Source organism: Echinops telfairi, unplaced genomic scaffold (assembly GCF_000313985.2).
Source record: "Echinops telfairi isolate 266 unplaced genomic scaffold, ASM31398v2 ScPeMD7_7469;HRSCAF=8507_1, whole genome shotgun sequence".
Taxonomy (NCBI): domain Eukaryota; kingdom Metazoa; phylum Chordata; class Mammalia; order Afrosoricida; family Tenrecidae; genus Echinops; species Echinops telfairi.
This window is the reverse complement of record NW_022111373.1, coordinates 7,330,909-7,345,548: the sequence shown is the minus strand read 5'-3', so window position 1 is coordinate 7,345,548 and position 14,640 is coordinate 7,330,909. Positions and strand designations below refer to the sequence as shown.

Here is a 14,640-nt window from a genome sequence, read left to right as displayed (position 1 = left end):
GCCTGGCGCGCACCATCATGTTTCATGGCAGCAGCAGAGTGGGGCTGTCCTCCCCGCTGGGCCCCCTGATGGCGCCACAGAGAGGGGCCCTGGGAGCCTGTGGGAGTCTCCTGGCTCAGTGTCACAGGGGAGCACCTTCATCTTCTGTGAAGCCTGTGCCACACCCCCTTGGGGTCCTTGCCGTGTGAATCCCCGGCTGAGGGCCTCTAGGAGGGCCCTGGTTCCTTCCTCTATGCTGGCCCACGTGCACAGCTGAGACAGCCAACTGGCATTCCTGCCGTCCTGGGAACACTCCAGGGAGGACTTGATTAAGTTCCCTTCCACAGCTCATTTCAGGAACCAAGAAGGCTTGCAAGGAGGGATTTCCTCCTGACATGGTATTTAAAACCCGCAGACGCTGTCGGAGGGGGGGGGTCACCGCTTTGGAGGGCGACGGGACCATTTCCATCAAAGCCCAACAGGCCCAGCCCTTCTGAGAACTGATCTTACAGACAAGCCTGTGGGTAAGGCTTGCCCTGCAGTGCAGTCGGCAGGAGGCAAAGCGAAGGGGAGGCCCACGTGAGCCCAGGCAAGGCAGGATGGGCGGGTGTAGAGATGCCACGACTGTGGGGTGTCCTGTGACTGCCTTCTGCTTGTCGGAGGAGGATTTGGCTCCGCGGTGGCCCAGGTACCTGGCCGCCTCCACCGACGGGGCATCTCCAGGGAGGCGGCGAGGTACCTGGGGCTCCGTCTAGGAGCTGCAGCAGAACCTCCCTGAGACCTTGAGCTTTTGAAAGGGGACCACCATCGGTCCCGGGTCATTCTTTGGCACCGATACTAAGCAGGGTGGGTGGTCTTCCTGAGGAGGTCAGTGGAAAAGCAAAGGACAAGAGTGAGTCACCCCCTGGGTTGGTGTACCCCGAGACTGGGCTCCCATCTCTGTGAGCAGTTCCGGGCCACATTCATGACCAATGGGGTTCATCCAAAGAGCGAGGAAACAGGAGCGTTCGAAGCAACCCGAGTTTCTGACACATGCCGGAGAGAATTGGTCAAAGCCTCCGAGTGCATCAAGTACAGTGTTTTCCAAGATTTTAAAGTAAAATGTACCCAAGCCTTTAATGAGATTATTTTAATGCAGAACCTACATCCACTGTCTATCGTGTTGCAACCCGCTCTCCATGCTAATCAAACGCCTCTCATCTTTTCACAATGGATTCACGACTGGTTCACAGAAAGACAATACAAATTAAATGAGTCATGAGCTCTTAAATCATTTTCCTTTGGTCTTTTTAATAACTTGCTTTTAAAGAAGAGCCGGCTGAGAGCATATGCTTCATTAGAATTATTTGTTCCTGGTTTTACACCATTTAGGCATGGGAAAGAGAGAGAGAAAAAGAGCAAACCTTTTAACACATCCTTCAAACACTGCCACAAATACTTTCTTCTAATGGGTTTTGTTTTTCTGCTTTTATCATTGTACTCTGCCTGCCGACATTTCAAAGTAGGGAGCTTTGGTGGTGGTGTGTGTGTGTGTGTGTGTGTGTGTGTGTGTGTGTGAACAAAAAAAGAGCGACTCTTTCAAGTCATTAGAAATATACTGGATTTGTTGTAAGCCTTAAACAAAAATGAATACAATAGAAAACTGTTTCTTCTCCCTGAGACGATCCCTCGCCAGGCAGGCCCATGTGTTGGCCGCAGCACTCGGCTCCTCTGGGCACAGGCCAGTGGCTGCTGAGAGTCAGTGCCATCAGTGCCCAGTCGCCATTCAGAGAGAGGCCTGGGCTATGCCATGTGCCTGGCTCCGTCACCCAGTCCTGGGGTTTGAGTCTCAAGAGCTAAGAGCCCAGGGAGTTCCAGCAGGGCCCACGGGCTGGCTGCAGGCCCGAGGGCCAATTCCTATCCCTTCTGAGGTACTTGGCACCCCCTACCACCCACAGACCAGCCAGGGGCCTGGCACACTGCCTGGGGGCTGCTTAGTGTGTGTGGCAAGAACGGCAGCAGCCACACCAGTGTTGCTCTGGGGGCGGCCTTTTCCTGCTTCTGCCCACCTCCTGGGTCGGCCCCCAGGGTCATGTGGAGCAGGGAGGAGGAGGACAGCTATGAGGGGACATCGCTAGTGCAGATGAGGGGTTACGGACACACAGGCCAGGTTGGGGACAGTCACCACTCCACCCAGAATGGCTAAGTGGCTTGCGTGGTCTGAGAACTGGAGGACTGGGCTGGCATGAGTCTGCTTGCCCGGTTGCTGTGGTGTGAAGTGGGCCTCTTCATGACCAGATCCCCGAACTGAGGACGGAGGCCAGGGCAGGGGAGCAGTGCGTGCATCTGCCACAGCCCACCAAAGCTTGGCTCTTAGCCTGAAGGAGCTAGGGGCTATAGGGAGGCTCTGTGCTGCAGGGCAGGCTGAGCGAGGGTGGGCGTGTGAAAAGCGAGGGGCCGGGGGCATTCTCTGACTTCTGTGAGGACTCCCTCCCTGGACAAGGCTGCTGCTTCCAAAATGCCTTGCTGTGGCCCTCAGGGAGGAGAGAGGCCTCCAAGTGTCACTTGGCCTGGCTTCTGCTTGGATACCTCCGGCCACCAGGTTCTCGCCGGCCCCGAAGACCGAGCTGGGGGTGGCAAGTCCTTCCTGAGGATCAGCTTTGTCCTCGGAGGCTCTGAGTGTGGCAGACCTCGGCCCCGCGCCCCCTCCTCCACATGGCACTGTGTTGTCGGAGAGAGCAGGGCCAGGCTGGACTTTCTGGAAGCTCAGATGGTGCTGTGAACTGAGCCACAGCCACGAAGAGGGAGTTCCCGATGGATGGCTGCCGCGGGCAGCTTGGGCACAGCCAGGCTCGAGCGAGCCAGGGTGAAGTGAAGGCGAAAGACTCCAAGAGTCCCAGCAGGGCTCCCCTCAAGTCTGCGCCCCACTTTATTTGGAGACCCATGGCCCTCCTTGGGGGGCATTTGGAATCCTACCCTGGCAGTGGCTGGAGAGTCCTGCAGGACACACATGTGCCCTGATGAAAAATCTATGCTCCCTACTGTTCACAAGCCGACGGCCAAGACGCTTGAAGGTCAAGCCTTCAAGGCCCTCGTGTTCAGGCCCCCAGCTCCCCCTCCAGGCTCCCCACTCTCTCGTTTATCAAGCATCCCTGGCGGGAAAGCTTCCTCCTTTCCAGACTGGAGCACCACCCTGGGCACTTGTGTGCGGCTCCCACTGCCTCAAGCGCAGGAAGTGCGTCCCAAGGCCGGGTTCCCGGGGCTCCATCCGGACTGGCTTCCGTGCACATCATTCGTAAGTGCTTCTGCCAGGGACGTCTGTGGGCTCGGGCCCCCTCCCCACGCCCACCCCCGAGTGTTTCTTCTCACTTGGCTCTGGCCTAGCGGGGAGGGGGGCAGAGTTACTTTCTGATCAAATATTATTCTGCCGTGCAAGGCGCCCTCAGTGTTTGCAAGTCAGAAAAGTTTAATTACATGTGTCATTAGCATGGCATTCTGTAACAGCGCTGTGACTGAGTTCATTAACAGAATTCTTAACAGATAAGACAAGACAAATTAATATTTTGTTGCCCATGAAAGCGTCTCATTAAAGGAGGAGCAGGAAAGTGATTAATATTTTGTTGCCAATCAAGATGTCTCACACAATGACAAAGCAAAGAGCCCCCACCTCGCCGTGCGGTGTGTGCTAAGCTCCCGTGCCTTGAGATTTGTGGGCGGGCCTGCTTCTTGTCCGTGGCAGGATCCCCATGCCAGTGGCTAATCACTGTGCCCTGATAGTTGGGCTCGGAGAGGCCTGGGCATCCTGAAACCTCTGCTGTAGCACTGTTGCCCAGAGCCGGCTTCCTCTCTGAGCGATTCTTGTTACAAACCTGCCTCGTGACACCTGCTGCCTTGGCTCTGGCCCCATCCAGGCTCCAGCCCCTGCTCCCAGGGTGGGGCGACCTCTCACGAACACCTCAAGTGTGCCAGGCACGGAACCGGACACATCGAGCATGTACCTAGCCTGAGACTGTGCATGTACCATGCACAGAGGGTGTGCTGACTCACCCTCCCGCCGCCCCCTGCCACCCTCCCCACAGGGCCCGGGAATTTGCCGCAGGTGGCTCTGTCCCCAGGGGTCTCCGCTGACATGGACGGCGGTGGCCCTGACTGAGGGCTGCAGGGCTACCTTGGTTCCAGCTGGTGGGGGAGGCTCCCTGGGGACACTGGCAGCGAGGTGCTGAGAGCGATGCAGTACTAGCAGGATGACAGTAAGGAGAGTGACTGGGAGGAACACGGAACGTACATGCCTCTTCTAATGTGCTCCTCACGATCGTACGCTGAAAGGAACCCAGGTACATAGTGGTTACTTGCTGGGCTGCTAGTGTAAGGTTAGCAGTTCAAAGCCACCAGCAGCTCCGCAGGAGGAAGGCCGGGCTTTCTATTCCTAGAAAGAGTTAAAGTCTTGGAACCCCCCAGGGGGAGTGCTACCCTGTCCTATAGCATCGCTAGGAGTCAGCATCGACTCAGTGTCAGTGAGGTGGTGTGGCTGACTCACGTTCCACGGGCACCCTGGTGGCACCCTAAGATAGGTGTTGAGCTGCTGACCACAAGGTCGGTGGTTCAAGGTGCAGGACAAATGTTTTTCAAGATTTACCATCTTGGAAGCCCTACATGGGGTCACTAAGAGACAGAACCATATTGACAGCAGTGGGTTTTGGGCTTGCTAATCCTATGAAGAGAGGTATGGTGGCACAGTGGGTTAAGTACTGGGCTGCTAACTAAAATGTTAGGAGTTCAAATCCACCAACCGCTCCTTGGAAGAAAGGTGAGACTGTCTGCTTCTGAAAAAAAGAAAAAGATGTAGTCTCGAAAACCTTACATAAGGTAGCCCTGACTCCGAATCGGAGGAGGGTTGTGTTTGGGTACAATCCTACGATGGAGACACTATTATCTATCCCATCTCACGGATGAGCAAACTGAGAAGCTAAGGACCCTCTCCAAGGTCACTCACTAGCAAGTGACACAGCAGAGACTTCAGCCCAGTCCCTTAGAAGACTAGCTGCCTTCCTCTCTGTGAGCGTGCGTGCGGGTGCACGTGAGCTGGCTTGTGAACGCAGGTCTGGAGCCCAGTGGGGCTGGCTCGGACCTGCGCCCTCTCGTGGGGGTTGCTAAGAAGCACCAGGCCCTCCTGTTTGTGGGCTGCTGACTTGACCACAAGCAGCAAGTGTTTCGTAATGAGGGGCCATTAATCTCTTGTTGCACCCACAATTACCCAAATTGCTAACCTTATTGTGAAAAAGCAGACATGCAATTGCATTGGCGCTGGAGGCATGTTCGAGGGAGGGAAGGAACACGCGTGGTAATTTAATTAACCGATGGCAAGTACGTCAGGAGGACTGCAGCCGCTGCCTTTATTGCTCACGTCTTCTAAGAGGAGCACCGCGTAGTGCGCAGGGGTGCTCAGACAGGCACAGCACCTCGTCTTGGCTCCCATTCACGTCCACTGACGAGATGGCTCCATAGCTATGTCCCCACGTCAGGCATGTGTGCCGAGAGCCTTTATGACACAAACCTGTGCACTCAATGTACACACAGGCCTACTCGTTACAGACAGCAGCCTGTACCTGCTTGCTAAGCTCTCAGACGAATCCTGGCCGTCTCAGGCTCAGATTCCGCACACTCAGGTCCCCACCAGGGTTGTGCTGGCACGGCCAGTCGGAGATGTGCATGACACAGACTCCACTCACCACCGTGGGAAGCCGCAAGGAACCCATCCTGCCCAGTGTGACCAGTGGGGAGCAGGAACATAGCCTCTGGAGCGACCCCTCTTCCCAGATGTGCCCCCCAGGATCTCCAGGCACCGTCAGTCAGGGGGTCCTGACTCCAGGCTCGCCTGCAGAACTCCTGCTGGGCCTGTCTCCCCACAACACAGTGTCAGAGTCAGAGGGATCATCAAAGGCATGGAGTTTGGTTGCTTTGGGTGGCTAGCAGCCGCCTCACAGCAATGCTGGCTACAGTCCCCGCCTCAGCTTGAATGCCTCTGAGAATGGGGAGCTCACTGCCTCCAGCTCACTCCATTGCAGGGAAGTTCTGATAGTTGGAATGGGGTTCCAGTTGGAATGAAGCTCTCCTTTTGGCGGTGTAGCATGCTCCTTGGTGGTAGGTAGTTCAACACACGGGACCACACAGAGAGCTCCCTCGGCCCCAGTCCCTATCCCAGCCCCTTAGAGATGCTAGCAGAACTGACCACTCGACCAATGCACTAGTCTTCCTCCTCTGGGTCAAGCATTCCATAGCACAGCAGCTGTCCCGAGCCAAGGAGACGGGGGTGTCCCTCTCCTGCCTGAGACCTGTCAGCTGCCTTGTCAGCTCCCTACCTGGGTGACTGTCTTCTCACATGAACTTCTGGGAAGCCACCTCTGGGCCAATCAATGTACCTGAATGATTCCATCCAACCCTCACTGGCCAAAGGGCGGCGATCCTGCAGATGCTTGACCAGGAGGTTTTCTCACAGGTTAATTCACTGAGGGTTAAGTGAGTTAAGAACCTGCTCAAAGCTAGTGCAGCAGGAGGGGTGGGGAGGTGGAGGGGGATGCTGGGGCCCCCAGCCCAAGCTGGCTGTCTCCCCAAGGAACAGAAATACCCCACCTACTTATTATGTCAGGTTATGTGGGCTCAGCTGCCCTCTTCTTCCACACAGAACCACTCAGTTCATCAAACCCACCCCCTCACCCAGCGCACAAGGCCATCAGGGCAAGGTGCCTCCACCTGCTTTCTCTCCACCTCCTCACCTGGCACCTGACCTCCAACCAACCCGGCCAGAGAGTCAGCTCCCCTCTGCCTTCCATGGAGAATGCCTCTGCCCTCATGGGGAGAGTCCACATCCCACTAGCGTTACGGCCTAGCACCCCGCTCAAGCTCCCCAGCCAGATGGGCTCTGCCTTGGTCTAGAGAACCCCACTTCCTGCAGGGCCGTACCTCTCCCCCTGCCATTCCCCTAAGTCACATAGCTCCCCACACACAGACCATTCCTCTCCATGCCCTCACCTCCAACCTTTCCTCAAGCAGGCCCCACCCAGAGGCCTCCTGCCCCAGCCACTGCATCTCCGGTCAACTCCCCTTCAGCTTATCCTGGGCGTGACCACCCGCCATATGGCCACCACACCACTGCTCTCTGCATAGGCGGGGCTTGGGTTTCAGGCCTGAGAGGCAGCAGGGATGGGGCATCACGAGAGAACTGCCCCTGCCACCACGAGTAGGGCAGCCTTCTTTCATCCAGAGAGGCCCTCAGCTTAGAACAAATGGCCGGTGACTTACATTGATGTCTTCTAAGTCCAGGAAGTTCAGGGTCAGCCCGTTGCGCTTCCAGACGATGGGTGGCCGCAGGTCTCCGCGGACAGCACAGGTCAGCACTGTGCTCAGCCCTACCGTCACCGTGGTCACTCGGACCCTCTCCTCAGGGGCCAGGCTGAGCTGAAGCACTTCTGCGGAGAAGGAGAAGGCAGTCAGCCGCAGACCCAGGGCGATTGGCTCATGGGCAGGAGCCCAGGTGGGCTTTGAGGGGCTTCCAAATTACCGTATATACTCGTGTATAAGCCGAGTTTTTCAGCACATTTTTAATGCAATTTTGTGGTAAAATTAGGTGCCTGGGCTGATATTCTGGTTGGCTTATACCAGAGTATATATGGTATCCACAAACCAACTAACCTGCCCCCATTGAATTGACTTGCTCTCAGTGACCCTATAGGACAAACGAGTTTGCCCAGAGGGACTCTAAGGCTGTAACCTTTATGGAAGTAAACTGTTTCCTTGTTCTCCCATGAAGCAGTTAGTGGGTTCGAACTTCTGACCTTGTGGTTAGCAACCTTGTGTTTGACCACAAGCGCCACCAGGGTTCCTTTGTTTACAGCATTCACATAGAATTTATAGATACACATTTTTCCTGTCAAATCCTGTAAGGGCTCATGAGTCTAAACAGGCCATGAGCCACAGCTCTAGGGTGTAGGAGAGACAGCTGGGCTATGTCTCTGTGATCCGAGACGTGAGCTGCCGGGGTCTCATGGGCCATCGCAAGAGACCAGAGAGCCAGCTGTGTGCCCCGCTTGGAGTCCCCCAGGCTTAATGAAGTTTGGCCCCTGCTAAGTGCAGTCAAGGTCTGCTGGGTGGGCCGACAGGCTTTTCATCCTTCTGGGGGCAATTTAAAGGTTGCACTGTCTGAAGTCTGGGAATGAACTAGCTGACCTTTGAAGGTTCGTTTCTGTCTGATGATTCTGGCGACTTGGACTTGGACTTCTGCTCTGCGACCGTGTGTGGCAGCCTTTACTTTTTGGAAGTGTACTCCAGGCTGCACAAATTATTAACCCTTGCCATTTTACACTTGATACCTGGCATTAAGACTGATCATTCTTCAGGCAAAGGGGAAGGACCTAAATATGCCCCTGTTCTCATGTTTGTTTGTTTTTTTAATTCTCAGGATTTATGGGGGGGGAAAAAAGAGCTGACCAGACTCAGGCTGTTCAACTGTCAAGATGGGGCCAGGCTCGGAGGGGCAGTCTCTAGCTCGCTGATGGCCCCTGTCTCCCCTGTTCTGGGCCTGGGGCATCAGCGGAGATGGGGTTTACTAGCGCCGAATGCTCGTGAGCTGATGGCTACTCAGGTTTGCCAGCAAGCATGCTGAGCGAGCTCTGGCCTGGGAGACCCTGACAGGTGTGTCCTCAAACTGGAGTTGGGCATTGGGCGCTGTGATTCAGGGGCTCACTAGTCAGCAGGGGTTGGCTTGTTACCACTAGAGGCAGCTGTGCACTGTACCTTCAGGGGGAGGGCGGCCCGGGACCAAGAGGGTGGGGGTGGGGAAAACTGAACCAGAGAAGGACAGGGGTCACTAGGCCAGGGGGAGGGTACAAGGGCAGGAAACAGGTTTGACTCTGGGAAGGCGCAGTACAGACCGAGTACAGACCAGCTTGGTGAGATGGACGTGGCTGAGGCCAGCCTATCATCGGCGTCAGGCGTCTCAGGCTCTCTCTTCTAGCCTGAGCCATGAGCGTACTGTTCAGGGTAGCGGAGGGAGACGTTGACCCTCCCAGCAGGACCCAGGTGAGGAGAGGGGGAAGGGAGAAGGAATTCACTAAATGGCTTAGCTCCCAGAGCCTTCTGCTGGGGCCGGCCCTCCACTCGGAGCCCAGAGTTCTCCCTTGTGGCCGTGGCTGGTTGGTCAGAGAGATGAGGAAGAATAAGGAGTGAGACACTGGGGTGGAGGTGAGGAAGACCGAGGTGAGGGGCTGCTCTCCTCCTACCTGCAGGACTGCATGTGGTGAGCAGAATTCTAGGCCCGTGTTTATCTGCTAGCACCCATGAGGAGGGCTTGATGTTCATGGCTGGGGGGTGAGGCCAGCGGTGCAGCCAAGGAAAATATCGCCTGGGGCAAGCACAAAAGCTGCACCTCTGTCCAAACATCTGGCACCTGTCTGAGATCAGCGTACCATGATGTCCGCTTAAAAATACCAGTCCAGCCCATTCACCTTCCACTCAGCACATGAGATGGGGCTGCATGGAAACTACAACTGCCCCTCCTTGCTGCCACTGGGGTTGGGGGGGGGTGGTGGAGGAAACTGGGTGGTCTCGGATGCACTCAATGGCATCTTCCCAGGGTCTTTTCTGCACCTGCAGAGCAAGATCCCCCTTTGGTCTTTGCAACAGTGGAGCACTACGGTCGACTTTCTGAATGATCTCTTGCAGCTGGCCAGCACAATGGGAATGCCGCGGCCCCTCTCAAGTGGCGCCCAGCCTCAAGTTATGCTCCGGGTACTTAAAATCTGTCTCTGGGTTGGGGGCTCTGCACGTTGTTGGCATTCTAGGTCTGCAGATTCGACCACCGGCCCAGGGCGGATGGAACTGCATGGTGTGGGGTGCCAATGGGCGGATGGAGGCATTCCCAGCTGAAAGGACCCGGCACAAGAACGCCCAGGCCTCACCTCGGTGAAGAAAGGCAACGGAAGCTCTCAGAGCAGAAAGCAGAGACCGCCAGCCTGGAGAGGCGCTGGGGCAGCGGGCGGGATGCCTGGCATGCTCCAACGCTCGGCTTGGACTAAGCTTTACACTGGACTGGGCATTTCGTTGTATCTTTCTCTCAGTGGCCGGTGGATGGTGCAGGTGAAGAAGTCAGGTTAGTCACCCTGAACTGGTTAGTTTCCAGGATGACCACAATAAAAAAGATCAAATTGGCAATCAGGGTGGTGCACCTGGAGGAGGCATGGCTTCCCCTGGGTCCTAGACCTGCCGTTTTCAACCGTGGCCCCAACCACCTGCATCACATTGAGCAAGTGTGATAAAAAACAACTCCTGCCCAGCACTGGTAGACACTAGATTTTAACAGGTATTCCAGGGGCTTCCGTGGTACCCTGAGACCTGCGAGTCAGTGCCTTAGAGCAGTGCTTCTCCACCTTCCTCAGGCCGCGGCCATCTCCTACAGTTCCTCATGTGGTGGTGATGCCTGAACCATAAAATTATTCTGATTGCTACTTCATCACTGTCATTTTGCTACTGTTATGAATCGGGGGACCCCTGTGAAAGGGTCATTCAATCCCCAAAGGGGCTCTTGTCCCACAGATTGAGAACCCCGGCCTTAGAGGATAGGAGGGGAGGTTCTGGAAGATGGAAAGGGGGGCAGGGCGGGGCTGGGGAGGCAGGTGGGGTCTTCAAACTCACTGCCACGGGGTCTATTCCAACCCCGTGCGGAACGGCCCCTGTGGGTTCCGAAAGCGTCCTCTGGCAGTGCATCACCACTACACCAGCAGGCCTCATTTGAATATAGGGCCCCTCCCCTTGGGGGCCCAAATTATATTTTTAGAGAAAAGGGTTGGAAAGGGCCTATGAGGCTAAAAAAAAATTCCATGAAAACAAACCATAGACCAAACAGACAAAGAAAAAGGTGGGCCCACCGGCCCCGGCTGTGAGTGCTGGGCGTGCATGTGTCCCGAGTGCACCCGGTCCCGGCTGTGAGTGCTGGGCGTGCATGCGTCCCGAGTGCACCCGGTCTGTCTGTGTGAAGACCGGACTTTATACGCACAATGCCCAAGCAAAATTAGAATGCATGGATACTGACAGAACCATCATAATTCTGCTCCTGTCAGCTACACAAATATTAACCAAACAGCAAATATTTGGATCATTTAAAGTTTAATTAAATGAATGTTTTATTGGATTTAATTCATGTCAATATTCCCCAGCTCCTTTTAAAATTCTGAAGAGATTTATGGCTGCCAACCCTCCCTTTTCAGCCTCAGCCCCCGCTGCTGATTGTTCAGCAAGCCTTGGGTGGGCGGCCCTCCTGGCCTGCTAAGGGGGTGACAGGGGCAGGTGACCTCCTGGGAGAGGGAGGACGGGGCAATAGAAGGGCGTGGGTGCCTGGTGATCAGGGCAGAACACTGGTGCAGGAGACATGCTGAGTGGCTTATGTCCCCGCCTGTCGTTGGCCCTCAGTCTCATCATCTGTAAATTGAGGGGGTGGGTCTGGTGGATTCCGGTGGGGGGGGCCCATCTCACTTTTGGGCTCCAGGATTCTGAGTGGGTGATCCTCAATGGACGTCCTGTGGACCCCCTACTCGTCTACTGCCCACTGTGCCTCCACGTGCCCCCAGGGCCATCTGCTCTTTGCCTGTGAAGGGACAAGAGCCTTCTTCAGGGGTGGCCCCAGCAGATGCTCCTCCCACTGAAGCTTCCTTCTGGAGTCCTCCACACCCAGAGTGCAGTGCTGGCCCGGCCCCCACCCCCACCCCCAGTTAGGCTCTGCTGCCTGTAAGTAAGGCTGCTTGTCCCGGACTTTCAGTACATGGTTTATCACTGCCCTGCTCCCAAGCCACCAGTGGCTCCCGATGGCCCTTAGGCTTGCCAAGGACAGCTCCACAGGCCCCGCTCTGGCTTCCACTACTCGCCCGTTCACAGGTTCTGACCCCAGCACGAGCCTGCTCCACACAGCACAATGCCCGCCCCCCTACAGGTCTCAGCTGCCCCTGCTCTTGTCCGCTACCTGCCAGAGGGACTCAGGACCTTTCTGGGACCCTGGCGTTCTACCATCGGGTAGAGACTGGGTGAAGGGGGATGACTGGTGTGCTTGTCAGGGCCTTTTGGGGTGAAACAGAAGCTCTCAGGGACCCTCAACAAGCCCTGGACAAACAGGCTTTGGTTCCCCAGTGGGAGGAGGCAGAGGGCAAGGGGGGAGGTGGCAGTACCCTGTCATGGAGCTGGGGCCCTGTGCCTTCCAGGTCGTGGTCGGCAGGGTTTCTAGCCTCAACACCCACACTCTCTACTCCTAGAGAGAGGGATCCAAGTCTGTACTGGAAGCCCTGCACACAATCGGGAGAACTCTGGCCAGAGTGGCTCTGGGGTGTTCCCAGGGCCAGCACCAAGGACAGACAGACGGAATAATGCCTGTGGGGACCAGCAGGCTGAGAGTGGGGCCAAATGTCCCAACAGAGAGAGCAGACAAACACCCAGTGAGCTAGAGCCCCTCTACCCCTTCATGCCCATCACAAGCCCGTCCTGTTGGGCAACAGGAGAGGGAGAGAGTCATACAGGTCCCCATCTTAACAAGTGACAGCCTGGGACTCAAATCATGAGGGGCCAGGCTGACTGGCTGATGAGACTGGCGAGGCCCCTGAGACTGTGGCCCCTAGTCCCTCTTCAGGTCTAGAACTGGCCTCACCGCCGCTGGCTCAATTCTCTGCCAAACAACAGAGGAGTTTACAAGGGGAACAATGATACTCGCTCACGAGGTAGGGACACCTTAGAAGAATCCGCCCTTCAGGATGGAAAGGGCAGCAGGTCGTACCCCAGGACAGAGTGCAGAAGGGCTGGGCAGGAGGAAGGGATGGAAACAGGAAACACAGGGAGGGAGGAGGTGGAATAGCTGATGTTACATGGGGGGGGCCGCAGTGGAACCAGGTGTGTGTGGATGGCTGGAGAGAAAACGGAAGATGGGCACTGCAAACCTCCCCCAAGTCACAGTCAAAAGTTGAAGAGAAAGGAAAGCCGGCCTGGTCTAGTGATGGACAGGTGGGGGGCAGGGTTACCTGTACACCCCTCTATGTGCTGGGGCTCTGTTTGGCCAGCCCCAGAAACCTTCTTGGTTTTGGGAAAACAGACTTGCTGTTTTGTGACTGCTGTGTAGAGGAGAGGGAGGTCGGAGCTGGGCTTGGTGGACATCACTGTCCCAGGATGTCCTGAGGTACCACAAGGGAGCAGGCAGAGGAGGGGGGCGTGTCCAAGCTTGGGGAGGAACAAAGAAGAGTTCAGTATCAAGGTGACAATTCCAGAGCCCCTTAGTCAGCAGGGTGTGGGGGTCTCATATCCTGCGCTCTTGCCCCATCGTTAGCCTGGCTCAGCCACCTGTCTCTCACACCGTTCACGTCTCTCCCCAGTCCAGCGCTTTGTGAGAGCTGGGGCCTGGCTGTCCATCCTAACGGGGTCCTGAATCTACTCCCAAAGCTGACAGCACACTCTGCAGGGTAGAAGAGCACCCTCTATCTTGGAGGATTTATCTCGGAGACAGTGTACTATTGGCTCGGGCAAAGACACCATTGTTCGCTGCCACCGAGTCAATTCCTGCTCCTGGCGGCCCCTTGAAGACGCGAAAAGTTGCTCCTCAGGCTTCGCCAGGCTGTGGCCCCGCAGCAGCCGGGCTTGTCTTCCTTGGTGCCTCTGGGCGGCTCAACCTGCCAGCCTTTGGGTGAGGAGTTGAGTTCCGGTCTGTCTGCACCACTGTGGGCTCCAGCTAGAAACTAGCTGCTCAGAACGTGCACAGGCACGGACCGGGCTCTCAGGCTGGACGGAGAAGCTCCCGGACAAGCTCTCAGTGGCCATGGCTATTCCCCAACCGGCAAGAAGATGTCACGCTGTGCGTTCCCAAAGGCTGCTCCTTTTCCTCTTTGCTGCATCCTCCTTAAGACTGCTACTCACCCTCCTGTGGAGCCAGGAGGGGCCGTGTGACAGAGCTGACCAATGGCATGGGAAGATGCCTGGCCACACCACCCATGCTTTCCCCTTCCCTCTCACAGAGATACTGCATCGGGAGTTCAGTCGGCAGACAGAACATGGTGCCCTTCTTGATGTTGGGAAGAGCTGCCTGCCCAACAGACCCGGGGAGATGAGGCTTGAGTCTTAACTGTGAATGTGCCTCTTCACGAGACAAGGAACACACTTTATATTTTCACTGAAGAAATTATGTGGAAGGAGCCTCGTAGAGACCAAGTCACCCCATCGGGAATCCTCTGAGACTCTTGACAAGAGGAAATCCAACTTCTGCCTCAATTCTTCCCACCCCCCCACTGCCTTTTCTTCTTTCACTATTGTCTGGGTCCAGACTCCCTGCCTCTAAGGGAAGAGGTCTCAGGGTAGGCAGTGAGAAAATATACATGGAACCGTAGAATTAGTACTAAGGATGGAGAAGTCAAGAGGCCAAGAGAGAAAGAGCAGGGGAGGCCAACATGTGGTAGGAAGTGGAGGTGGAAGTCAGGGGGCGGTCTCTCTGAGGAGGCGACACTTAGGTAGAGATCAGAAACACGCGAAGAAACCACCAGACCACGGATGGGGAGACAGAGCATTGTAGGCAGAGAGAATAGCTGGTGCCAAGGCCCTGAGGTAGAGCAAGGGATGCTCCCTCCAAGGCGAGCAGTTTGAAATCCCAGCCACTGTTGGGGAGAAAGA

At 56.0% G+C, this 14,640-nt stretch overlaps 1 protein-coding gene and 1 long non-coding RNA gene across 2 annotated transcripts in view; one reads left to right on the top strand and one right to left on the bottom strand.

Moving 5' to 3' along the window:
• The window catches only part of FSTL4 (follistatin like 4), a 142,693-nt gene that overhangs the window by 53,970 nt on the left and 74,083 nt on the right, over positions 1–14,640 (bottom strand). The window contains exon 4 of the mRNA XM_004696992.2: positions 7,258–7,424. Coding sequence (XP_004697049.1) covers positions 7,258–7,424 — 167 coding nt within the window. The remainder of the gene's footprint in view (positions 1–7,257; positions 7,425–14,640) is intronic.
• LOC123521118 lies at positions 8,949–10,164 on the top strand. Its single transcript, XR_006679595.1, has 2 exons — positions 8,949–9,033; positions 9,795–10,164. It is a non-coding gene; the product is annotated as an uncharacterized LOC123521118 (long non-coding RNA).